The 26,804-nt window shown below is 53.8% G+C and overlaps 1 protein-coding gene across 1 annotated transcript in view; it reads left to right on the top strand.

The window, feature by feature from the left end:
• The window catches only part of FSTL4 (follistatin like 4), a 397,058-nt gene that overhangs the window by 270,987 nt on the left and 99,267 nt on the right, over positions 1-26,804 (top strand). The window contains exons 5-6 of the mRNA XM_077138433.1: positions 11,592-11,785; positions 14,740-14,863. Coding sequence (XP_076994548.1) covers positions 11,592-11,785; positions 14,740-14,863 — 318 coding nt within the window. The remainder of the gene's footprint in view (positions 1-11,591; positions 11,786-14,739; positions 14,864-26,804) is intronic.

Here is a 26,804-nt window from a genome sequence, read left to right as displayed (position 1 = left end):
AAGTCCCCTTTGTTATCTTCAAATGAATATACCCCATTAAAGCTCCAAGATAAAAGAGAATACCAAAAAGTGATGCACATAAAATAAGCCTTTCAATGTGAAAACGTTTGCACACCAGCTATGGTCCTAGTGATCAGATATCAACATTTCTGTGAGGGTCCCTGTAAATGCAGCAGCTGCAGAGCCAGCCTGTTACAGGGGTGGTACATTCAACTTGACAATTTGAGTACTCAAGTGACATCACTTTTGGAAATGGGATTCTCCAAAGTGGGGACGCATATTGATAAAGTTGTCAGCAAAATTTACAATGTATGGCATAGTTGCATCCTTGGAAAATGTATTATAAGCTAAAACCCTGGAAAAATATACTTTATATGTAATGTTGTCAAATTCTCGGCTCAGATAATAATAACCAGATCTCGTTCGTGACTGTCCACCGGGACATTTGAAAACTCGTAGGAGATGCCAGGCCAGCAAAAGTGTGCTGTGCAGGACTGAGCTAGGAATGCCAGCAGGAAAAGCTAGCTAGGACCCCTGGCCCCACCCATTAAGTGCCACCAGGGCCCCCTGATCATTGTAACAACCAAAAACACCTACACCTCCATAAAATTCAAAAATGTTTATAGTTTTGAATTTCGACTGCCCTTCTCAAGACCATTTATATATATTCCTTGGATATGTTATGAGTCCTCCCATGAACCAAGTGCTGGCTTTGCCCTGACAAACTCCAGTGTGGCCACTCGCCCGTCTTGGCCACTCTCTAGGGTGCAGCCAGCCTCAGGCTCTTGGGTCTGTGGGTGATGTGCCCGTCACTCAGCTGTGGTCACACAAAGACCATAGCAGCTCAGGGCTCAAAGCAGCTTCATTTCTGAACACCAGGGACACCTGAGGAGCTGAAGTCCTGCCGTCTCAATACTAGGACTCTTCCTGTCGGTTAGACGTTTAGGGAGAGAAAGCCTCCCCATCTCAGGAATGAAATCAGTGGAATTAAACAGCTGATGGGGATGGTGCCACACTCTCCCACCCCTCACTCACCCCAGATTCCCCAGTTGGTGGCCACCCCACGTCAACAGCACTGCCTCCCTCTGGGGGTGTGGGGAGGGGTGCAGGGGGCTGAGCTGCGGGAGGAGCCGGACTGAGAGGGTAGAAGGAGTCAGGGCCCCCCTTCCAAGAATGAGCTGATGCCTTATTAGGGGACCTATTCTCGTCGGGAGAGGAGGTCCATAACACAGCAGTAGAAAAATACAGTTCTTCACGCCGTGAGGGGTTTAGCATTTATACGCGTCTTCAAACATGACTCTCTCATCCTGGGGCCACCTGACAGATGTGCCAGTCAACCATAAAAAGTACATGTGGGATTGGAATGATTTCTAATTGTTTTGTTAATTCTTTTTTTTAATTAATAAAAAAAAAAAAAAAAAAAAAAGTACATGTGGGTCCCTCTCCCAGGAATCCAACCAATTTTGCTTTCTCAAATAGGAATAAAAGAGAGGATTGTAAATGTCAAATGGCCGACTGTTTAGCCACATCAATTGAACTGGGCATTCATGAACAAATATACCATTTATCTAACTGTTCTAGTTTGCTAGCTGCTGGAATGCAATATACCAGAAACGGAATGGCTTTTAACAAGGGGAATTTAATGAGTTGCTAGTTTACAGATCTAAGGCCGAGAAAATGTCCCAATTAAAACAAGTCTATAGAAATGTCCAATCAAAGGCATCCGGGGAAAGATACCTTGGTTCAAGAAGGCCGATGAAGTTCAGGGTTTCTCTCTCATCTGGAAAGGCACATGGCGAACACAGTCAGGGCTCCTCTCTCGGCTGGAAGGGCACGTGGCGAATACGGTATCATCTGCTAGCTTTGTCTCCTGGCTTCCTGTTTCATGAAGCTCCCCGGGAGGTGTTTTCCTTCTTCATCTCCAAAGGTCGCTGGCTGGTGGACTCTCTGCTTCGTGGTGCTGCAGCATTCTCTGCTCTCTCTGAGTCTCTCTCTCCAAAACGTTTCCTCTTTTATAGGACTTCAGAAACTAATCAAGACCCACTCAGATGGGTGGAGACATGTCATCCCCTAATCCAGTTTAACAACCGTTCTTAACTAAATCTCATCAACCAGGGAGATGATCCCATCACAGTCCCAAATACACAGCATTGAATAGAAACTATTCTACCTTTAAGAAATGGGATTTATATTAAAACATGACTTTTCTTAGGGGGCATACTTCCTTTCAAACCAGCACACTAACAAAGGTCTGGGAGGTTGTGTTAATTTAAATTACCTGATGCTGGGGCAGGAATTGAGATGAGGTTTTGTCTACAAATTCAGGTACAAGTGGCAGTTGATATTTCCACCCAGACTCGAGTGGGCTTAATCTGCCCCAGTCCAGCACAGCTAGGGACCAAGGCGTGAGGTCCCCACGGCATATTCATTGGACTCAGGGTTGTAAGGACACAGGGACAAAATAGAGCCTTAGAAGCATAGAGTCTATTTGTGGTCCCAAAGTGTAGCTGTACCTGTACCTTTCACCCAGTACGTTCAAAATCACCTGACAAATGTGGACACTCCAAGGAATGGAACAGCTGGAAAATTACCAAGAACAGTGTGTCAGCCTAATGCTAGATTTCCCTCGGGTCCTGGAAGATGGGGGCTTTTCCAGATGGGACCCAGCTGCCTCGAAGAAGGTTCTTTCCCTGGATTTCCCTCAACGGCCACCTGGCTGCCAGAGAGCCCATGTGCCACAGGCCTGGCCCACAAGCCCAGGACATGGTATGGCTGGACACTGGTGGGTGACCCTGGAGGGCACTGATCCTCTTTGCTGCAAACCCAGCCATCCCCACCCAGCAGGAGTTGGGTTTCCAGAGCTCACTGAGATGGGATCCAGTCCAGTACTAGTGCCCTCATCTCTCTGCGAGCCTCACGCCGGCCTCAACTTCCCAGCCAGAGCAGAGTCCAACGCAGCCACGCTTTGCAAGCCAGCCAGGTTCAGGTCTGTCTCTGGGATGTAGCCAAGATGTTGTCACCCTCTGATGGCCACCCAGTTTCTCTTCCAGAGATGATGCCTGTAGGAGTCCCTTCCAGGCCACTCCTAGGGGCCAATGAGCTCTCAAACCCAGTGAGCCCTGCTGGAGAGGCCAGGAAAGGATGCTGGCTAAAAGGCCATGTTTTCCAAAATGTGGCCAGTGATTAACAGGCATCGTAATCACCAGGGACCCTGTTGTTAATGGTGCAGCTTTCCAGGCCCCACCCTGGGCTCGCGGCAGACCCTTCAGAGATAGGACCCAGAATGTGCATTTCGTGATGTCCTGAGTGATTCTATGCAGACCAAAGTATGAGAACCTGCCAACAAGTTTCTCCAAGAGCAATTTTCCCCTTACACATGGCAGCTTTCCCCTACATTCACTCTTCCCAGGACTGTCTTGGGGATCCTCTAAGGAAACCAGAGTGAAGAGGTTTTTCTGTCCCTTGTCTTGCGGCCCCATGTCACGTGGGTGAGAGGACCTGCAGCAGGGGTCTGGACCCCCAGGTTCTAATCTGGCGCTGCCACTGCCCGGCTCCGGGTTGACCACATTCCTTCCCCAGCCTGGACCTCGGTTTCCCCATTTGTCTCATGAGACAGCCTGTTTCCAGTGTGCTGGTGCTGGGACTACGAATGAGGAGGTGACCCCAGCGTAGCTCGAATGATAGAAGGGACAGGAGGCAGACAAGCTCCTCTGTGTCCCGGACGAGGACCACAGGGTCCCTGCTGGCCGTGTTCTCTTAGAGGTAAAGATGTCAAGCAGGAGACGCGACGGTGTTGGCAAGACAGTCCTTGCCTGTGGGGCTCAGTACGTGGAGAAGACAAGACAGAGATGAAGATAAAATCCTCAAGGCTTAAGGGCCAGCCATCCAGAGTGGAATAGACAGGAGGGGTTCCATGGAGCTGGGCCTCTGCAGAAACGCACGGTTTAAAGAAAGGGCCTCTCTGGAAGAGGACACCTGGAGGCAAAATCTGCAAGCTGGCTTTCTGGCCGGCAGCAAGAGGTTAGAGGAGCCAGACTGGGCAGGGCCTTCAAGGCTGGAGTAGCCAGTAGCTCCGGCTTAGGACCCAAATCGATAGAAACCTCCCCACGGGGTGCTTGGATATGGGGGAAAGTGACCGAATCGCTCAGAAGTCCCAGCCCGCACTGGGTCTCCAGGTGGCAGGACTTGTTTGTGGTTCTCTGGGAAGAGTGAGAACCCCAATCACGTGTGTCTTACAGGCTCCTGAAATGTTCGATCTTTTTGTGTCTCAGTCAACACTGCCCCTGAAACTACATCATATTAGTAGCAAAAGTGTATCCTAAAGATAAGCCCATTGGTTTTGGCATTTATTGTTAATTGAATTTTCCCAAAAATGGCAGCAGAAAGATTGTTAATGTTTGTGAATTTACATCAAGTTAGACATCTGTTCCTCTTAAGCTAAACTCCAGTACAATTACTGCGGCTCATAAATTAGATCTGGGGATAAAATGCTTCTTGCTCTTTGCACAGCTTAGCAGTTTCAAAATAGATCTCAGAATAACACATCGCAACTAAAGCCCATGGAGCACAGCCACACTCCGCTGTAACATCGGTGCCAGACAAGGGAGCCAGGTTTTTGCTTTGATGGTAAAGACGGCAGCTTTGTCTGGCCGCCCGTTACATCACCTACCAGGCTGGTTGAGAGCAGCATGGGGGAGGGTCTTGCCTGGGAGGAGACCCAACAGCAGCCGAGAGCACGTGGGCACACCATGTCCCTCCCCTGGGCCTCTCCGGGGGTCCTCCCAGGTGAGGTTGTCTGGGCCTGAGCTCAGGTCCCAAGCCTGCCTGGATGGGGCTGGGCCACCTGCCAGGTGGAAGAAGGGGGCCAGGGGACCAGCTGGTGTGCTTCAAGGGCACGGTGATTGGGTAGACACAGTGAGGTTTCTGAAGAACTGTCCTGTGTGTGATTTGGGAAGAGGGAGACCCACATCCCACTTGTTGGCATCTCCAAGCCTAACCCACCAGAGCCTACCAGCTGCCGTCCCAGCACTTTCTTCCTTCCCAGCCCCTGCCCCGTGGCCCACACCCATCCCTAAAAGATAAAACTTCCATTGGTGGCAGATGAGCTCATCCATGAGGTCAAATGATCTGCATCCTGAATTCCCCTTTCAGTAAGAGTGGGATTTGCAGGAGACTCCTGGAGTACAGGGCTGCCCCAGAGAGGGAGCATCCAGCACGAGGGAGGCTACTGGGGCCTGGGGTCCTCATGGCAGCCCTGGGACACCCCACACCCCATTATTCTGCCTGTGTATAAAGCTCTCCCCAAGAGTACAAAGGATCTCTGAGGTCAGTTTTATGCTGCTTTACTGATCAGAGCCCTAGGATGGGATGGGGCCTTTCCTGGAGCTGTGCCTTGGCTGAAGTCACCCTCAGGCCTCCCCACCTGTTGGCCTCTGCAGACCGGGGCTGACCCGTCCAATGATGGCAGGACGAGAGGGCAGAACTTTTCATTCTCCTGTTCTCCGGAGGTCAGGCCCAGACAACCTGCTGTGTGCCCGCCCGGGGCAACTGGAAGAGCCGGATGGGTGTAAGCTCATGTCCAGAGGGGCAGCACCTCTGTGGCCAGGCTGAATCCACCCTGTGGGGCCACCTTGGAAGGTTTGGGGGAGACCCACTGGGGGAGGCAGAGTCCACACCCCGTGGCAAGCCCAGGGCAGCTTCAGCTGCATGGAGCATGGTCCACACGGATCACACTCCAGAGCTGTTCAACAGCACCCCAATCTCACACACCATCTCCCCACCCCAGGCCCCAGCCCCCTGTGCAGTTGCAGGCCTGCAGCTCAGGGTAGCTGAGATGATCCCCTTCTCAGGGCAGGGGCTGCAGCTACTCTGTGGACCCCACCTGTTGCCCCCTCTGCATTGAGGATTCCACAATTGCACAGACATTTAATGAGCCCCTTGTCTGGGCAGGAGCTGGGAGGCATCTGCAAACAAGGTGAAGTCCCGGCTCTCGTGGAGCTTATAGTCTAACGGGGGAGACTGCAAATCAACACATAAATGAATAAATATCAGGAATTAAAGATCGGGAAAAGAGCAGTGATAGAGAACAGAGATGGGGGCGCCTCTGGGGGCGGTTGGCATGTCGGAGAGGGAGGCGGAAGGACTTGGTGATGGAATGGGGTGGGGAGGGGGAGGGGGCAGGGAGAGATGCCCCCTTTCCGGTCTCTCTCAGCGCTCTCCTGCCCTGGCGGCAGGTGCCTCTGACACACTCCCCACCCTGAGAGCCAGGACCTGGGCCCCCTCCACGCCCGTGACCACAAGGCGTGTCCCACTCTTGGGCAGGACCTGAGTGTCCCACTGCCTGTGTGGAGTCTCCTGCTTCTCCCATGTTGTACAACAACCCCCTTCCTGGGCTCTTTGGAGTCCCCCAGCCCCTGCCGCTGAGGACGGCCCCAGGAGACAGAGTGTGGCAAGGGCAGGAGTGGGTGATGGCATGTCCACAGTGCCTCCTTCACTTCCCTTTGTTTTGCAATAGAAAGTGTTCCTTTGATGGATGTTTAATTCCAGAGGCTGCTACCTGCTTCCTATCTCCCTTTGCTCCAAAATTAAATGCGGATGTGCCTGTACTCCTGCTAGAATAATCTTCCTTCACGTGGAGCAAGTGTGGCTGGCCTGGGAGAACATTTGAATCTTCAAAGAGGGACAATTATTGAGGGAACCAGATTAATGAGGTGTCATAACAATTTAGCCAGATCTGCAGCTGACCTTTCCCACAGAGCGCAGGCTTGATAAATGCAGTTCATTACCAAGTTCTGACATGGAAATAGGATCGCACCCTGGGCCTCGGCAGGCTGATCAATATTTTATCTGCCTGAGCAAGCCTGGCCTGGGGGCAGGAGGAGCCCACACACATGTGCTGGCCGGAGCCGGGGACCCTGCCGGGGGGGGGGGGGCCCAGGCAGTCAGGCAGGGGCTGGGCCTTTTGCCCACCAGTGTGGGACGGCCGGGACACCACCCGTAGAGGCCCCAGAGCAGCACTGTCCAAGGCAGGGAGAGCGGGGGCCGGGAAATCCAACTGTCCTCCTCTGTTTAGCCACAAACAGCAATTTAGTATCACCACATGCCTGGCCTTGGGCGATGGTGAAGGAGACAAAGACAAATGAGACTTGCCTCTGCTCCCTTGGGGCCCTGAGCCCGGTTCGGCAAGGGCAGACCTCAGACTGGCTGGCAACTTGGCTTGTGCAGAGTCCTCTGACACTTCCCATGACTGTCATGTCCCCATAAGATGGGTGATAGGCTACTGTTGTCCCATTTTAGGGAAAGGAAACAGAGGCGGGCAGGGCAGGGCTTCCTTGGCATCTGATGCTCAGCCCGGCGCTGAGGCTCATGGTCTCCCGGCCGCCCGCCCCGGGCTCCGGGCAGTCCCGCGGTGGCTGTCAGCAGTGGGGGGTGGCAGGTGGACACCGCAGCCTGCGACAAAGTCTGTCTCCTCCTCAAGACCCCAGACAAGGATGCCACAGGTGGCCCCACCCCTGGCTGCTTCACAAGCACAGTCTGCCCTGCAGCCGTCAGCCTCTGCTTCTCCAGCATCCTCATTCGCTCACTCGTTCAGTGGGTCTTTAACATGGTAGCACGTGTGTGCAGCTGTCCGGTCCGCTCCTTGCCTGCTTGGAGCTTGCAGTTGCATTGAGGGATGCAGCAGATGCTGCTGACGCCCCCTTCAGCTGCCCACAGTCAACCCCAAAGCTCATCTGCAGATTTAGTGGAGGGTAATTCCCAAAATACCCGCCAATTGCATCCAACCTGAGGTAGCTGCATCCTCAGCCTGAAGGCACTCTCTAGCCCCAGGAGAGGGCTTGGCCCCCACTGGGGAGGTCAGAAGGGCTGGGTAGGGGAGGAGTTAATGCCCCCCATGGGCAATTGTCAACCAGCAAGGGGTAGAAGTTAGGGGAGGAGTACCCCACGTCCTCACAGCTCAGCCCAACAGTTCCAAAGTGTATTCTACATCAGCTCTCAGGGTCCCCCAGAGGGACTGCACCCCAGTTGCCCACAGTGGCTGCCCACTCATTACCACACTCTTTCTTGGCTCTTCTCCCTTCCGGTTCTCCCTTTCCTATCCCCTCCCAGCACCTCCTAAGCTTTACACACACTAAGCCACCACACTCAACGTGCGGAGCTGGAAGCTATGCACAAGCCGTCAAACTTCTCTCCGGAGGCTGCGCCCCCTCTGTACCAGCCAGTAAGGATGCTCGGCTGTGTCCCCTGTGCCCGGCCCCCCCACCTGGTCTGGAGGGGCTGTGGCTTCAGAGCCAGGTCCTGGTTGAGCCTCCTGAGTAAGAGCCAGTAGCAGCCATGTGCCACGTCATCTTGACGAACCCCACAGTCAGCCCGGGGAGGGCACTACGGCCCCAGACCTCTGCCTCACCCCCCTCTGGGGGTTTCCCTCCCAAGGACCAAGGTGAAGGCCAGGCCCCGCCCTAGTCTGGGGAGACATGATCCTCTCCCTCCCGGGGACACAGCCTGCCCCAGGGAGGGCCAGGGTACAAGGATCCGTGACGGCGGGGGCTATGGTTAGCGCCCTCATGTCTCATCCACACATCCCTCCTTTCACCCTGGTTTAGCTCCCCACTCCGCAATGCCCAGGATGTCTGATCTTGCAATACGCACCACAGTTGTCTGTGTCTCTTCTGGGCTGGAAGCTCTAGCATACCCCTGACAAGTCACACGGCGGCTGGAACATGGTTTACAAATAACTGCTGGTAAAGAGAGGCACGGTGGGGGCAGGACTGGGGTGCAGGGAGCTGACCTTTAGAGACTTGGGCACATAGCCCTTTCCCCAGATTGATTTCTAGACGTGCACGTGCCTTTCTGACCAGGAGGTGTCTTCTCGGGGTGGGGAAGGCAGAGGCCTATCCCCCTGGCAGTGGGCCGTAGGCTGTGACAGGAGGTGCAGAGCGCGGGTTGCTGGCTGCAGCCCACCTGACAGGACCCACCCCCGTGGCTTCCCTGCTCTGCCAGTGTGGGGAGAATTTTCCAGCCACAGATTCCTGGCCAGGGCAGCCAAGGGCTCAGAGGAGATATATACCCCCACAGGTGTGTGGGGACAGGCTGTGGGGTTGAGGGGACCTGCGAGGGTGAAATGCCTGACCTGGCGCCTCCTTCTGCGGCATCTTTGTAGGAGCCTGAGCGTGCACCAGTGTATCTGAGGGGAGCCTCCTCTGATCCCATAGCCATCAGCTGTGTACACCAGCTTCCCAGCATCTGCCCCAAAAGCCCAGTGGGTCGGTCCCTTCAGTACCAATCCGTACTGACCCTCCCCACGGAAGACCCACTACCACTGACACCAGCACGCCTCTCTCTGCTCGCGTACTACCTTCCAACACCTGGTCCGTGTGTCAGGACCAGATCCCACCCTGTGTCAGGGGGTAAGGGACTTACCTCTGCACCCGGGGCAAGGCTACTCATCTTCTTCCCTCATCCAGCACCCCCCTCCCCCCAAAATAAATGTTCTGGTTTGCTAGCTGCTGGAATGCAATATACCAGAAACAAAGTGGCTTTGAACAAGGGGAATTTAATGAGTTGCTAGTTTACAGTTCTAAGGCCAAGAAAATGTCCCAGTTAAAACAAGTCTATAGAAATGTCCATTTTAAGCATCCGGGGAAAGATACCTTGGTTCATGAAAGCCAATGACATTCAATGTTTCTCTCTCAGCTGGAAGGGCACATGGTGAACATGGCGGTGTCTGCTGGCTTTCTTGTGGCTCTACAAAAGGGACGCTCTCCACAATGTTTCCTCTTTTGAAGGATTCCAGCAAGCAACTCCACTTCAGTGGGTGGAGACACACCTCCATGGAAATCATCTAATCAAAAGTCACCACCCACAACTGGGTGGGTCACATCTCCATGGAAGCAATCAAAACGCTCCCACCCAGCAATATTGAATGAGGGTCAAAGGGCATGGCTACTCTGGGGTCCACCACAGATTCAGACCAGCACAATAAATAAACCACAGCAGCCAGCCGCATCTTCCCCCCGGCGGGAGTGGTTTGGGGTGGGACGCAGCCACTACTTCCAACTCTGCACATAAACCCAAGTGAGAATCAGACTTGTGAACCGATGGCCCTAAAATGCCCAGGCATGGATATCCTACCCAGCAAAAGAGGGGTGCTCTTAAGGGTGGGTGGGGGGAGAGAACCAAGCTTACCAGAGCATGGAGACTCCCGGAGAGCAAATAGATGTGATTATATCAAATTGATCTTTTTTCTAAGTAAACGTGGAGGTGGAAATGGTAATGGGCATCTGTTTCTGACCAGAATCAATTGACCCTAAATTGAAAGAAAATCTAGAAACATAAACAAGCGTTAGCAAAAGAAGCTGGACCATCCAGCATTGTGAAAGGAGAGAGGGAGAGGAACCTGCAGAGCCAGTGCCCCATGGTCTCTTTCTCCACCAACTAGCCTCCCTGTTTGCTGTCCTTCCAATGAGGATAAAGAGGAGAGGCGCTAGCATTTTAGGAGCCTTTACTCAGTGGGACTCGGCCCCTCCCGCCCATCGTCTTTAACCCGTGTGGCAGCTGCTGTAACTGTCCCCACTTCACGGATGCAGTCACTGAGGCAGCAGGTCAGAGGTGACGCCGCAGGCCAGCGCAGAGCTGGAAGTCAAGGCCAGCAGCCCCCAGAGCCCTGCTTCACGTGGACTGTGCACCCCTGGCCTGGGGCCTGGGGCCCTGAACCGGGCCTAGACCTGAGGGGAAGGCCACGGTGAGTCCACCGCCGCCACCCATTGGCCACTGACCCTGGCAGTGGACCATGATGTGTCCCCGCCTGCGTCCCAGGGCTCAGCCAAGCCGGCCTCAGGAGTCCTTGGTCCCCACGGTGGCAGGGAAGCGAGCCGGAGGGGCTGACATCTCTGCAGCCCTGGCTTATGGACTGTGTCCTACCGGGTGAGCCGTGTCCTGTCGCAGGACGTCAGAGGCCTCATCTGCCAAAGCGCCGTGCTCACCAGTGAGGAGAGGCCGAGGGGGGACGCGCCGTGGGCTCCGCTTTTCATTTCAAACAGCTTCCTCTGGTTTCTTGGTCGTAGACTCGTATACACATATTTGTTTTGAAGTAAGCCAGCTCTGGGAGCATACCTAATTAACTTAAGCAGGGCTTATTAGTCCTGTTAACTAAAACTTCGTAATCCACGAGGCCAAGTGTTGAAAGCAGCCTTTAGGGTAGGATTAAGACAAAGGCAAACTGCTGCAAAATGGAATTGGGGCCGGCTTTCCCAAAGCCTCTCTGGGACTGCAGCTGTAAATCCCCGGAACGCATTTCCCCATCCATCCGGCCTGCGTGCTGTGCCTGGGAGGTAATAGGTGCTCAATAAATCCTTGTCGGATGGACGAACAGGCTTCGCCCAGCATTTGCATCATGCATAGCCTGTATTGAGCGCCCACACATATTCATGGGACAGGGATTTGGTGGCAGATGGCAGCCAGGTCCGTTTACAAGTTGTACCATGCATAGCCAATGCCCGCTAAGTGTGAGCGAGGGGAACCGGGGGACAGACGGTGGCAAAGGCTCTCAAGAGCAGGGACAGGTGTTGCTGCAGTGACCTCCTCTTGTCTTCCAGGTGACTCGTGCACCATGGCTGACTACGCGCGCCTCAAGAACGTCCTTCTGGGCCTCCAGACCCACCTGCAGCCACCCCGCGCCGGGGACGGCAGACACGAGCCTGCCTCCCAGAAGCGCGTCCTGGTGGAATCTCTGTTCAGGGACTTGGATGGCGATGGCGACGGGCGCATCAGTGGCTCTGAGCTGGCTCAGGTGGGTGTGGCCTCCGGTGGGAAATTAAATTACCTAGGAATCCACTTTCCGCCCGGCATGTAAACTGAAGAGAGGGTGGGGGAGCTACGTAAAGAGGGACATTTGTCATCGGCTCTCCTATAAGGGAAGCCCCTCCCTGGCCCCTCCCAGGGCGCCGAGAGCTTGTGATCTTTTGTCAGTTTCTTCTTCCCGCCAGCCACCTGCAGCCAATATTTACGAATAAGCTTTGAGGTGCTCTCAGCTAGCTGGCAACACACACTTCCGAGGCGCTGGTCTCTGCTGTTTTAATTAGGAAATAAATCTTTTCTTCCTCAAATCCTCAGCAGGAAGGTTAAAAGGAAGCAGCATTTGATTTCCACCAAACACCTTTGTCAGTGTAACCTGAGTGTCCCCAGGTCCTCTACCTTTCCTATAATACCCTGTAATATTCCCAGTCTCCAGTGTCCAATTATAAAGAGCCCCAACTCCAGGCCGCTTGCCTGCAGGCAGCCCTGGGGACTTCTGTCCTCCTGCTGCTGCCATCGGTGATTCCCAGCCCATCCTGGGCCCCTCCGGCCAGCTGCTGGCCACTTGTCCTGGTGTCCCAGCATGCCCTGCTCGGCCCCAAGTCAGGCCTCTGGTCCGCCCCCCAAGACGGTGTGCCTTGGAGGCACAGGGGGTGTCCCAGTTTACCGAAGGCTCTGGGGTGGAGCTGGAGAGGCTGGAGTGACAGCAGACAAGGCACCGCAACTCAGAACTGGATGCCAGATGCCCCTTCCCTCAAGCCCATCCATAGCAGTACGGAGCTGGCCACCACGCCAGCGAGCCGCGGGGCTCAGTGTCCTGGGCAGAGTCCCTTCTCTCCTCCCTGGTCCCACAGTCCACCCCCAGCTCCTGCCTCTTGGCATTTTGACGGGAATGCTCTTCCCTTTCCCTTTCTTATGAAGGGGAATTTCTCTGTTTCCTCTTTCCCATTAGGCTCACGCTTTAATTTTGCAAACCAAAGGGCCCAATCCAAGTGTTTTCCTAAAGGAAACCGAGGCTCCAAGAGACCAAGCAACTTGCTCAAGTTGTGTTCACTGCCTAGGAAATGATGGAATTAAGATAAAACCCAGCTGAGCTGGTGTACAAACCCCCGTTCTCCTCGAAGGACGAGGCATCTCCTGGGGTGGAGGGGAAGGTTCCCCCCAGGTGGCTCGAAGTAGTCCTCCCAAGGTCTGCAGGGACAGTGAGTGTCTGAAAAGCCAAGTGAGGAGCAGCCACGGGGAGGCTCAGGAACGCGGTTTTGTCCCCCAGGGTGGACCTTCCAGTCCGGAGCCTCTTCCAGGGGGCACGTTGGTAGTGACGGGGCCTGAGGCTCATGCAGACCCCATCTCATCACCCACTCCCAGGACACACATGCAAGTCCGTCCAGGGCGTGCCTCCCAGCAGAGCTGCCGTCCACTGCCTCTGGGGCACCCTCCTGCCACCTGTCACCACCTCCACCAGCACTCGGCCCCCAGCTATGCCTAAGTCTCTCCCCCCAAGGGACAGAGACCCACAGATGACCCAAGCTGCTCTGGGAGAAGCCCAGGTCCCATTAATGACCCTTAGCAGCAGGAAGAATCATCTGTCAATGACCCTCAGCTCCAGCTGCCCCAGGGTGAACCAAGGCTTGCCCTGGACAAAGGCACATACGGTGTCTTGGCAGCCCACAGAGGCCCACGTGGCTCCCCCAGTGGCTGCCAGGACCCTTCCTGGGCATGCTGCTCTCACCCGGCAGAGATGTGTCCCCAGGCCCCTGGTGCCATTAATAAGCGTGGTAATTGGACTATGATTTCCTCTTTAAAATTCAATGTATTTAAAGTCCATTTCATAAATCTGCCAAGCAGAACACAGCTAAAGTGGGCCTTTCCTTGACACTGAATAAAAGCAGCTGGGAAAAAACTTGTTGGTCGTACAAAAAGTTAATCAATTTCCAGTGCAGAAAGAGACAAAGGGAAATTTCTGTCTTTGAAAGATTGATCTCACGCGTTACGGTTCATCTCCCTTCCGTGGAACACTCTTACTTGCTGGGTGAAGGGTCATTTTTTTTTAACATGATCACATTAAATTGCCTTTAATATAGCAGGCCTTGCTGAGAATGTGAAATAAAGAGAAAATGCCTCCGCCCCCTCCAAAATAATAAAATAAAATGAAATCATTTCCTTTCTTCTGAAATTTCCTTATGAGCATTTTCCTTGCAAGACCTCTCTTTCTATATCCCAACCTCTGGCCCCGGCTGAGTGAGGGTGCCTGGAAGTTCTGACCTTAGTCACCTTCGAAACATGGCTGGTCACTGGGTGGGGGGATGGGGTGTGCTCTGTGCTCTGCAGCCCAGGCCGTGACCTGAGAGGGCTCATCAGGCCCAGACCAGAATCCCAAACGTGGATGTCTGTGTGCCTGGACCGAGGGACGGGCTGAGGGGCGGGCCGAGGGGTGGGCCGAGGGGCGGGCTGAGGGGCGGGCCGAGGGGCGGGGCTCAGGCCAAGGTCAGCAACTGCCCCGTCCTGGGGTGGCTGAAGCCGGAGGCGCTGCCCTGAGATTGGCTAAGGGCTGGTGGGGCAGAGACTTGGCCGCACTACGAGGCTGGGAGCCAAGAGGCCTGAGTTCCCTACTCATCTCTGTTCTCCATGAAAGGGGTACACCCCCAGGACCCCTCCCAGCTCAGACTGCCCAGATGGGGAAAGGACATAACTGCCCCAGCTACTGTGTGACTGAAGGAAAGGCCCGCCCCCTCTCTGAGCCTGAGTTTTCTTAGCTTTAAAATGAGGGATTTGGATAAGACGAAACCAAAGAACCCCGGGTGCTCACCTTGGCCCTCTGGGCTGTCCCCTCTGGGGTCCCCACCCCTCCCTCAGGCCTGTGACCAGGTCCGCTCAGCCCCAGCCATTTTCCAGCAGTGCCCCAGACTCAGCTCACTGGACCCTGGCCTTTGCCCCTTTCTCACCCCCTAGCACGGGATGAAGGAGCAGGACCCCGACGCCGGCTTCCTGGGCTGCCCGCCGGACGCCCTCCTCCGATTCGACGACTACAATGGGGACGGGTCCCTGACCCTCGGCGAGTTCTACGCGGCCTTCCGTAAGTCGGCCAGGCCTGGCCCCGCCCAGTCCCTGGCCCAGGGCGCGAACGGTTTGTGTCTGCAGGTGTCCCCACACCAAGCGGGGTCGGGACCCTGGGGCTGCCCACCGTTGTCTCCAGGTTGGTTTTTCACATGGGTGAAAGCAGCTGAGTTCGGTGGGGAAAGGACGGACTCCATCTGTTCCTTCCCATAAAGGCTTTGCTTGCCGTGTTTGCATATCCCAGGACTCCGATGGCAGCTGCGAGGGGGCTGCGGGGGTGGCTGCAGGACAGCCCCGTAAGGGTCTGTGGCCGTGCGTGCAGGGGCTGTTGTGGTTCGGACCCACTGGGGAGCACTACCTGGGAGTAAATCCTGTAGGATGGGTCCAGAGGCTAGACCAGACCTGGGCAGGGGGCCATCACTACCCAAGGACAATGAAGGGGGTCAGTCTGCACTGCAGAGAGGCAGGGAGTGGTGGGAGAAGAGCGGAAAGTACACGCTGTATCCAAAAATGGGTGGCCCCTAAGGGGGGGTGTCCCTGGCACATATCAGGAGCCATATAGAATGTCATAGGAACCCATGCCTTTTCCCCAGGGTGAGCTTCCAGGAGGTTACCTCACATGAGCCATAGGCAGAGCTGGGACAGGAGGTCCTAGAGATACGACATGTAAGAACTCACCCCTTGGCTCCGGAGTTCAGCAGAGGGGAGAGAGAAGGGCATGCTGGGCCCAAACTCAGGACTGGAGGGATGTTCTTGGCCCAAAGACATGGAGCCCTGGGTGTTGGCAGTTCAGGCTCTGCCTGAAGCAGGCCCTGGGCACGCTGTGAGGTGCATCTTCACACGTGGCCTGCAGGCTCACAGCTGCCGACTGCAGGCCCTGGGACACGGAGGTGGGGGTGAGACCCCCAGAGCACAGAGCCCGCCGAGCCACAGGGCCTGGCATCGCATCCCCAACCTCATCCTGAGGGGGCATTTGTGTGGCTGGGGTTCCATTTTTCAGAAAGGGCTTCCTGCTTCATGTGGACGTCTCTCTGAACTCTTGTTATTCCAAGCATTCATGGGTCTGAAAAAAGGGTCCTTGTGATTTGTTGACAAAAGGGTTCTTGTGGCAAATAGAAGAGATGTTTGCATGACACGAGAGGACAGGAACAGGTGTGATGCTTTCCTGGGGGAAGCACCTGTCCGCTTGAGATAGGTGGGGCCATCCAGTTCACCACAGCCTCCTGGCTGAGGCCCGAAGTCCAGATCCCAGTGACAGGGCTTGGCTTCCCAGGCTGTGACAATGTGTGAGCAGTATTTTATGAGCTACTATTTCGGACACCCTGGTTCCCCACTACCCTCCTCCCTGCCCTCCTTTTAAGGCTCACATCTGCTTGCCATTGTTGGGGACAAGGGCTGGTGAGCTGAAGCTGTTGGGGAACCTGTTTGCTCTTGGATCAAGGTGCTCACTCTGTGGATAAATCTCTGGGTTTGGGGATATATGGACGTGTGAGCAGATCTCCAGACCTGGCTCATGAGAGCCAATTTTTAAATTTCCAGGACTTTTGCCAAGCAATTGTTCAATAGTTGGTAGCTTGGAATCAGCCATGCCGGGAGCGTGTACACCACACAAAGGCTTCCCAGCAAGGGGGTTCACCCCCACCCCGAGAACCAGCTTCAAGCATTGGCCAGCACGCCACTAGCCGACACCCTCAAGCCAGTCCTCAGCCTGCACTTTCTGCAATATCCTCTCTGTCCTCCCTCCCTGAACCGAGACCCCTTGCTGATGCTAAAACCATGAAACGCAAAGAAATGAAGATTAGAGCAGTCAGGGCTGGTGAAGGTGAGAGCAGTCCTCCAGGTCGGGAAAGCAGCAGCATGTTTTCTGGGGACCCTCCTAATGCATTCGCAGAAATGCTCTCTGGGCTCAGGCCCCTCTGCCGAGGGAGCTGCAGAGGGAAAGGTCAGAACCTTTGAAGAGCCTGAGGTCAAGGCTGGGCTGCAGGGATGTGAAGGGCGCCCCAGCCTCCAGCTCTCGCCTGCCCCCCGATGGCGCCCCCAAGCACAGATGCCACCGCTTCGGCTCCATCCCGGTACCTGCCAGGGCAGCCACTGGTCCATGGGCCAGGTTCCTGCAGATCAGTCTGGGCCAAACAGGAAGCTGTTGTCTTTCCTCTCAAGGAACCAAAGTGTGCCTGTTGCCTAGGATGGAAGAGAGGGCCTCACTAGCCCCCCTACTGAAGGTCACTATAAACATGAGCCAGCCAGGAAAAGGAGGGAAGCTGCCACTTCACCTCCCGCCACATGTCTCATGCGCAGCAGCCTGGTATCCGCTTCCTTCATTCCTGGATTATTCCTTGAAAAGCTTTATAATGATCATTTTTAAAGTAAATTAGATTCTGTTGTTGCCTTGGCCTTGTTTTGAACCACGCAGCCAAACCGTTCATCATGGCCCAACCCAAATAATAGATATGCAATAAAATGCAAACCCGCAGTCACTAAGGAAGCCACAAAATGAGTGAACCCAGCTATAAAGGCTGACATGCAGCCACTCGGACACGGGGATCAATGATTGTTCAAAGGCATAGGAACTCTCAACTAAATTCTCATCACTCTGAGAATAGATTGATGGTTCAGTGAATTTTAAATAGGTAATTGAAATGAAACATACAGGTACAACTTGTTACCTAGTGATCGATGGGCATTAAAAAAATCTCTAAAACCCAAAATGTAATATCTCAAACATCACAGCAACAACTCTTTGGATCTAATTTTTTTTAAAAAAAACTGGGAGGTTGGAATAGGAAGCTTCAGGAATCCATCCCTCCACCAGACCAGCTATTAAACAGACAGGAACAGTCAATAAAAAATGTGAAAATTCTGCAGTCCAGTGGAACACTGTACAGTATCCAGAGAGAAGTGAAGGAAAAGGCTAGTAAATTGAATACCGGTAAATTGGTCTCTCCGCGTGGTGGTTCCGGTGCCCATGTCCCACTCTCATGGCAGATATTGGCGGGATCCAGCCTCTGGATTTTGGATCCACACCCAAAATCGGGGGAGGGGTGTGCGATGCACAGAACAGCTGCTGATCACAGCTTTTGATTAGCCACTTCAGGCTGTTGGGGGACCCCCCCCCCAACACCAAATCTGAGAGTGGCCATTGTTCTAGCGCACCCCAGGAAAAGGCAACACGGGAGAGTTCCAGAAAGCACGCTTCCTCAGAGCTGGAGGGCAGTGGAAAGGCTGATCAGGTCAAGAGAGCACAGATTTGAGGACCCTCGAAGAATCTGCCGTTGCCTCACCTGGTTCCTCCCTCATCCGCTCCCCAGGCCTGGGGAAGGCTCATGGGAAATTTCTATCTGGGGTGCCCTTTCCCTCCAGAATTTGCCCTCCAGGCACAAACCATTTGAGAAGTGAACTAAGAAACAATTGGGAAGGAGGAGCTAGAGCAAAGACTTACCTGCTTCAAGTGCTGCAGTGGGAGGCACAGGCGAGGAAGGTTTGCTTCCTGAGAAGCAGAGGGGGCATTCAAGGTTCCGTAAAAGAGGGAGCTCCCAAGGCTGCAACCCAACCCAGCCCAGGAACAGGCGCAGCCCGGGAGGGCCCCGCAGTTGGCATTGACCTTGAGCTAGCCATCCCGATAGGAGCTCTGAGCTGTGACAGCGAGCACCAGCCGATGCAAAGCCAACTTGCAAAGATGATGAATGGTGTTTTTTTGCTTAGATTTGCTTAGTTTTGTTAGAGTCAGAATCTAGAATATAGGTTACCAGGAGGTGGGGTAGGAATAGGGAATAGGAATTTAAGGCTTTAAAATGTAGAGTTTCTATGAGAGATGATAGAAAAGTTTTGGTAAGGAGTGGTGGTGATGGGAGCACAACATTGCAGGCATCATCAACAGCCCTCAATTATATATTTGAATGTGGTTAAAGAGCGAATTTTAGGTTGTATATGTCACTAAAATAAAAAAAAAAACTAAAATCTGTGGAACCACACAACCCACTGACCCCTAAGTTAAACTATGGACTATAGTTGATAGTATAATTATTAAAATGTGCTTCATTATTTGTAAAAATGTACCACACCAATGCAAGGTTTTAATAATAGGGAGGTTTACAGGAATCTTGTATTTTATGCATTTTTCTGTAAAGCTGCAATTCTCTAATAGCAATTAAATAGTTAAATTTAAAAATTTTAAAAACTGGAGCTGATATACTGGCAGAGGTTGAACTATACATTTTATTTTCTAGCCTCCGTTGTGCTAAAGCCGTTGGGTACCAGGCAGTGGGGAGGGAGGGGTTTGTGGGATGACTCCAGCTCAGCAGTCTCCTTAGGCAGTCTCAATAGCTCCACCAAAGGATGGGCTTGGGGGCATTTTCCCTGGAAACCAAGCTTTATTTATAAGTTTTCAGAGGGGCAGGGGTGTCTCCTAAATTCTGTGTTCCTTGCACCTAGCCTGGCCCAACACCTAGGCTAGTGTTTACGAGTCTTCTGTCGGCCAAGAGCAATGCCTGGGATCCAGGGCTGGGGGACAGGAATGCCATGGTTCCCTTCCCAGCTCTGCAGCATGGGTGACCCCCAGGGGGATGGCGTGGAGGACAGGAGTGGGGTCCTGGTCCCTTAGCCGCGGGAGGAACTTCATCTCTTTCAGGTTGTCCGAATGGCCTCCTCTCTTTCTCTGTTTATCGCTTAAACCTTCTCTTCAGGTTGCTTTTGGTTTTCCAAATGAAGGCTGACCTAGGCACTAATGGCAGAGTTTCATGGCAGCACATGCCTGCCACCCTCCCTCCCCCACCCCCACCCCCACCCAGCCGCAGAGCCGGCGCGGGTCTCAGACCCCGAGGTCACCCGTCTGCTCATCAACAAGTTCATCTGAAAGTTGTGCATTTTAAAGGCTTCTTAATAATTCATGTTTTCGCATGTTTCTGAATGCTCAGGGTGGGATCATGGGGAAAACATGTTACTTTAATGGAGATTTTTGTCTTGCTTGAAATTCATTAGGAGTTTCTCCTGCATTTTAGAAATATATTTGTCCTTTTAATTAATCCAATAGGAGCAACCCCAGCGAATTGTGGTAGAGGCAGAGGCAGGGTTTGAGCAGCTAGCAGGGCAGGATAAGGGGCTCCAGCTGTTACCGTTTCAGGTTCACAAATGAATAGCATCAGGGAGGAGGCCTGTGTCAAGGGAACCATGGGGGTGCTGACTGGGGGGAGCATCCAATGCCCTCCCTCTCCTCTGGCACTTGTAAAGCTCCAAGCAAGCAGAAAGTGAAACAATGGTTTAATATGATTGTTGCAATACCTCTGTATCCAGGGCAACTCTATGAAACAGATGATATGGTCACCAGGTAAATTTACAGCTGTTTTTCTGCTGTCCTTTCTGCAAAATGAAAGGATGGTGCAGCTTCACTTTCCACATCATTATCCCCTGGAATAAGTGGTGCCCAGCACATGCCAGCTGCCAAGCCAGCCCCTCCACACATGTGATCTCACCAACCTCACACCTACCCTGTGCTGAACGCGGGGTGAAGCACAGTGACACATCCCTCGCTGTCCGAGTCAATTTGGCTCCTTATCCACGTGGTGTGAGTGCAGATTGCAAGGATACCTCCTTGTCCTACCCATTTGGGTCCTAAGTTTGGCACAGTGAGTACAAGATTTACGATAGCATGAGATTTAGTCAACAGTTTCTTTAAATCTGTTTGGCTCTTGAGTGTAAATAGCAAATGATACCTATGGGCTGGTCTCAGTTTGGGTTGAAGTCCTAGAACTTTGGTGCTGAGGATTCCTGTTCTAGTTTTCTAGCTGCCAGAATGCAACACACCAGAGATGGATTGGCTTTTAATAAAAGGGGATTTATTTCATTAGTTCTTCAGAGGAAAGGCAGCTAACTTTCAACTGAGGTTCTTTCTTACCTGGGAAGGCACAGGATGCTCTCTGCTGGCCTTCTCTCCAGGCCTCTGGGTTCCAACAGCTTTCCCCGGGGTGATTCCTTTCTGCATCTCCAAAGGCCTGGGCTGAGCTGTGAGTGCTGAGATGAGGTATGCTGAGCTGCTTAGGCTGTGCTACGTTGAGTCTCTCGTTTAACACCAGGCAGTTAAGTCAAACATCATTCATTGCAGCAGGCATGCCTCCTAGCCAACTGCAGATGTAATGAGCAACAGATGAGGTGTACCATTGGCTCATGTCCACAGCAGTAAAACTAGGCACCTTCACCTGGCCAAGTTGACAACTGAATCTAACCACCACAATTCCCATTAACTCCAAAGGGAGAGAGAAACTGGTTACTTCATGTAGGACTTGGGAATGAAGTGGCCAAAGACCCATTTGCTGCCCTGGGTTCCTCATTTGCTCAAGGGCAAAAAAAGGGTTAATGTTGGAATGGCCAAAGGAGGAGCTGAAAATTAGGAGATGGATAAGGGTGTGCCACTGAGAGGGGTGGGGGTACTCTCTCCTCTCCTCAAGCATGGGGAGAGGGCTTCAAGGAGATGAGTAAGCAAACTTGCTATGAGTCCTCGGAGCTAGGGCTTGGGGGACTGGGTTCAGAGGCAAGCCTGGGGAACCTCAGGTCAAGGATTGCATCCCATCTGAATGCTTTTGCTTGTCAGTATTGCTTTAGCTGCTTAATACTCAGTATACTAATAATAGCAAACATTTACTGCATGTTGGACACTGAGGAATACATTCCCATTTTAGGTGAAGAAACCAAATCTCGGAGAAGTTAAGCAGCTAACCCTGTATCATGCAACTAGGAGAATGAGGATTGAGGCCAATGTGTCTGAGTCTAGAACTTTCTCAGGATTTAAATATATTTGGCAATTCACCAGCATTCTCCAGGGAGGAGACTCACTGTCCCAGCAGTGGGTTTCCCTACGCTTCAAGTCCCAGCTCCAGCGTCTCCTCCTCTAGGAAGTCACTGTCAATTTCTCTTCCCTTTACCAAGCCCCCGCACAGCTCCCTCCACGTGTCCACAGCCCTGGTTTAACTCTACACAGCAACGATGGGTGGCTGATGGGTGAGCGTGGGGACAGCAGAACCCAAGTCAAACCTAGGTTCAAAGCCTTGCTGGCTGTTTGACCTTGGACAATTCTTTAACCAGAAGGCAGGCTGAGTTTCAATTCCCCATCTACCAAATGGGCCTTATGCCCATCACACAGGGTTAGTTGAGGACTCAGTGGGAATCATTTCTGTCAAATGAGCAGCCTGATGCCATGCACATGGTAAGTGTTTAGCACCCATTCAGTGGGTTGGTGATGGAGAAGGTTTCTGGCCTGTGCCCCACAGCCCTTCCTTCAGCACCCTGTGCCATGTCACTGCTGTCTTTCCAGTCACTGTCCCCCCACATGTGACCATAGGGCCCCTGAGGGCAGAGGCCACTTGCTTACCATGTGCTCATGCCTAAGGTGGGACCTGGCACCCAGGCAAGTCCTAGTAAACTGTTTGCTCAATGGGGCAGTGAAATATGTGCAGAAACGCACTTGGCAAACAGAGTCCAACTATAGTGTGACTTCAACTAAGGATCCCAAAGGGTCTTGAATGTCTCCGGGTGTCCTCAGCCCCTTGTTGAGGCTGGGCCCCCTGACTGGGGAGCCTCAGGCAGGCCCGGCCCGGGAGAGCGTCCCTGTGGCTTCCCCCAGCTGCCCGCATGAGACGAGTGACTGGGGTGTGAGGGAACCTCTCTGCCCACAAGGCCATGACGCTGCCTTCATGAAGACGAAAGCTGCTCATCCCTAAAGCTTCCATCCACTCCGCCCTCCTCAGGACGAGTGCTCTGTTGGGTTGCCTACCCGGCTGCCTAATTACCTGCACCCGACAACTGTGTGAGACGTGGCCCTGCCCTGCCACCCCTGCGGCGCCGGCACCCGCTGGAGCCTTGCCATCACTGTGCAAATGCGCACATCCTGGGAAATCATTCATCGGCATGGAATGTGGGTTTGCGTTTCCTCCGAGCTCAGTTCCCAGGAATCTGAACACACCAGCATAGCGCCCCGCAGAGCCGTGGCCCCTCCCACCTCTGACCATGTTAAAAAGGCCAAAAAGCTGGGCACAGAAGAAGGCCCAGCATGGGGTCTTGGAGCCCCCAGTCACTGAGTGCCCACCTGGCTGGAAACTGGAGACCCTGTCCGCGCCAGGACCCTCCATCAGGGCCCCAGCAGGCTGAGCAAAACCAGGGAGCACAGAGGCCCAATCTCCCTGACTCAGGTCAGTGTGAGAGGCGGTTACTGTCCAGGGACCCTTGTACCTGAAGCACCACCCTTATTTGATCAGTGTGCAAAGACTGGGTGTGTCTGCCCTAAAGCTAGTGGTTCTGTTAAAGGAAGGAGAGCATCTGGGCAGGAGGTAAAGGCACATTCTCTGCTCCAGGTCAGGCCTCACTTGCCCTCTGGGGCCCAATTCCAGGGGCAGGCTGGGCAGCCAGAACATTCCACAGAAGCCTGACCAGGGCAGGGAGGTCACCAAGAGAAAAGGTTCAGGGACTAGGATTGAGAAATGTAGATGAGGGAAGCAGGAGGACGTGGTAACGTGAGGTCAGCAAACCCTCAGAGAGACGGGAGACATGGCTGTGAGCGAGACAGCCCCGTCCTGCCCACATGGAACCTGCTGGGCAGGGAGGCATTGAGAGACAGGCAACCGAAGAAGCTGAGACTGAGAATACCTGGGTGCAGGGCTGGCAGAGGGGACCCACTGTCCACAGAGAGGTCAGCTAGAGACATTGGAGCTGAGACTTCAAGACCGAGTTGGAGATGGCCAGGCAAAGAGCAAGGAGAAAGGCGTTCCAGAGGGGCAGGGGAAGTGTGTGGTCCTAAGGGGACAAGAGCTTGGAGTGAGAGAGGAGGCTGTCACGTGGGGTGGGGCTGAGAGCTGGGACCCCAGGGGACAGAACTCAGACCAAAGCAGGGGCAGGGAGAAGGCAGATTTAGCTTGGGTCTGAGGGAGGACTTCTCCAGCTGGTCCCCCAGCCTGGCCAGAGCTGCGTTGGGAGTTGTGAGCCCCCCTACCCCCCACCCCCACAGGTGCCTGGGCCCAGGCGAGTCCCCGGAGAGAGGCCCAAGGGTCAGCTGGAGCCAGCTGAAGTTGGTCTTTGAAGCCCCTGTGGCCACTGGAACCTTCAGATCTCCCGGGAAGCCTGGGGGCACAAAAGGGAGCAGGGCTGTGTCTGGGGTCTCCCAGGAGCTCAGGTTCTAGGGGTGGAACTCTGTCCTAGGCTCCCTCTTGCTGTAGGAAGGCAGAAACCCAGCAGGGGCATGCACTGCCCCCCATTGCCCCAGCTGTGCTGGACGAGCCATTGGCAGCCCCTCGGGAGGTTGTTCAGTGAGTGCCTCACCCCCATGGGGGGCTAGGGTGGTGGGAACGGGGGTCCCTCATGCATGCATCAGGACTCTGGGGTAGGACAGCCTCTGCCCCTGAGCACACCATAGGAGGGTCGGCACCTAAGTCACAGCTGAGGCATGCCTGCCCTCTCATCCTCAGCCAGTTCCTTCCTCTTCTGTCCACACTAGGAAGTTGCAAACCCAGCCCACCTCTTTCCCAGCTCCTGTAGTTTGCTCCTCACAGTTGCATTGTTGAGCCTAGTGCTTTCTAGTCCTTGTCTGGAGCTAAGTCTTCAAGCACTTTCCATTTTTAAAGCTCACAGCTGGAAGCCATCAGTGGCCTCCAGCACAGAGCAAATTGAATAGCAGAAAATGAACTAATTACAAGTTGTTATTGAAAATCTATTATATACAAATTGCAATGAAAATTCATTAAAATGTGATGCTTTGGAGGAAGAGGCAGGGGCCAGATGCTGGGTGCCTGGCTCCCCGCTGCTCCTGAGGGAGAGCTCCCCGCAGGCCTGCAGGGCAGGCTTGGGCTCCGATGCTCACCGCAGGCAAATGTCACAGCCCAGCCAGGTATTCGCACCAGGGAGAAACTCAAAGTGTTGTATGCAACAGTGAGCTCTTTGTATGTTAGTAAATACTCAGAAATGACCACAGAGGAAACAGAGAATGTTGTTAAAAAGAAATAAAATGAGAAAAATTTAAATGCTGGCCTTTTACCAGGATAGAGCTGTATTGCATACATAAATCTCAGTATTTTTGCAAAGCTTTCCTGAGGGTTCCAACATGAAACTAAGCACTGGAGGTCACAGTACCAATTTCTAAGCTTTCTCCCTTGGGTGGGAGTTGGGAAGGCTCAGATGTGAGCGGCAGAGCCATCCAGGAACCCACATCACAAAGGGACTGTCACATGGTAAGGTTGCCTCCCAGCGCAGGAAGCAAATCAAGGCCACACGGGAGTGTCCACCCAGCTGCCTCCATGGCCTGCCAGCAGTGAGTAAGGACTAGAGATGCTCCAGGTTTCCGAAAGGTAAACCCTCCCCAAGGCTATGCCAGCCCAGGAAACATACTTGGAGCCCAAATCACTTGTTCTCTGCCTTATTTATCTGTCTTTCCTCTCGAGCCACTTTTTTCAGGCTCCGTGACAGGCCCCACAAGACCCCTCAGCTCCACTTAGAGCCCACCAGGAACAAGGTGTGTCCTGAGGCTGGCGAACAGGGAGGGTGTAAGAGGGACGCCCTTACCATGCTCAGGGGTTAGGGGAACACACAAGCCCCAGCACCAGGGTGGCCCTTGGCAGGAGGTGGCTGGAGAGCCAGGCCTGGGACAGACAGGACTTGGCCAGCAGAGAGGGTCATCCTCTCCTAGGAGAGGAGAAGGGAAGGGCATTGGACGCCAAGCTGATGCTGTCTCTCTGGGAATGTTGGAGGGAAGCAGGTCCTCGGTGGCAGATGAGGGGCAAGTTGAGGGTCCCAGGCCATGGGCTGGTAACCCATCGTAGGTTTCCTCTACAGCAGCAACACCTGCTGACCCAGCACCTGAACTTGCCGTCGCCCCTACTAGGCGAGTCACTGGCCCTTGAGTGTCCAGTCCCTTCTGGGGCCCTCCCTCTGGGCTGCTGAGAGCTGAGGCAGGCTGAGGCCAGGTGGTGGAAAGAGAGGCAGAGGGCATGGGACCAAGAGGGCATGACAAAGGTGGCAAAGGCAGGGGCCAGGCAGTACCAAACCCAGGAGGCCAGAAAGAGCAAAGGAAAAGTATGGGCTGCCTCTGACGGCAGACAAGGTGGTGATTGCCTGAGATATGTTGTTCCAGCTGGAGGGCAAGTCCAGAGGAGCAGGACGGAGGAGCTTAGAGGCTTCCGTATGGTGGACATTCAGTCGCGCCACAGGGTGGAACATAGTAGGTGCTTAATAAACATTTGTTGAAAGGATTGAAGGTCATGATGGTGTTGATTCCAAGAGGCTATGGCAGGAACCAGAGAGTATGAAGAATAGAGTCAGAGGGTCTTCTCTGATGGCACAGAGTGCATCTCATTTCCCATGCCTGGCACTTGTGTTTCCACAGGGGTGCTCTGGCGGGATGAACTGCTGGATTGGCAGAGAGGTGCCATGTAACCCCAGTCACCCCTTCAGCCTAGATGGTCCTACCATGCTCCATTCACACACTGCTGACCTGGTGGGCTCATCTTTCCCCCAAAGCTGACCTCCCACTTGACGGTGCAAAGCCAGCCCTTTCTAAGAGGTGGCACCTGACAAGTCTTTCATGGGTGCCTCATTTGGACTCCCAGGCTAGATGCAGTGAGGAGACACATAGGCCAAGAGGTGGCCTGGGATTAAAATGGACTTCACAGTGAAGTATCAGACCCAAATCTCCTCTGATTTCCCTCCCTGAAGGGCCTGGGAGGACAGAGGTCACAGTAGTTGAGCCTGGAGAAATCTGGAAGTTGATCTTTGTAGCCGTTTGTGTTCCGATGAACGAGAAGGGGGAGGCCGCAGCCAAGCGCGGCATGAGAGTAAATGGAGAGGAGCTTTGCCCACTGACAGAGGGGCACGCATTCTGACTCCATGGAGAGGGGCCAAGCCTACTGTGGTCCGGGTACTCCCAGCCCCACGCTCCTGTTTCATCTCACACAGGAATGGTGGGCCCCAGGCCCCACTGCCTTTGCACT

The sequence above is a fragment of the Tamandua tetradactyla genome, chromosome 20, assembly GCF_023851605.1.
Source record: "Tamandua tetradactyla isolate mTamTet1 chromosome 20, mTamTet1.pri, whole genome shotgun sequence".
NCBI classification, from domain to species: Eukaryota; Metazoa; Chordata; class Mammalia; order Pilosa; family Myrmecophagidae; genus Tamandua; species Tamandua tetradactyla.
This window is presented reverse-complemented; position numbering and strand designations above follow the sequence as displayed.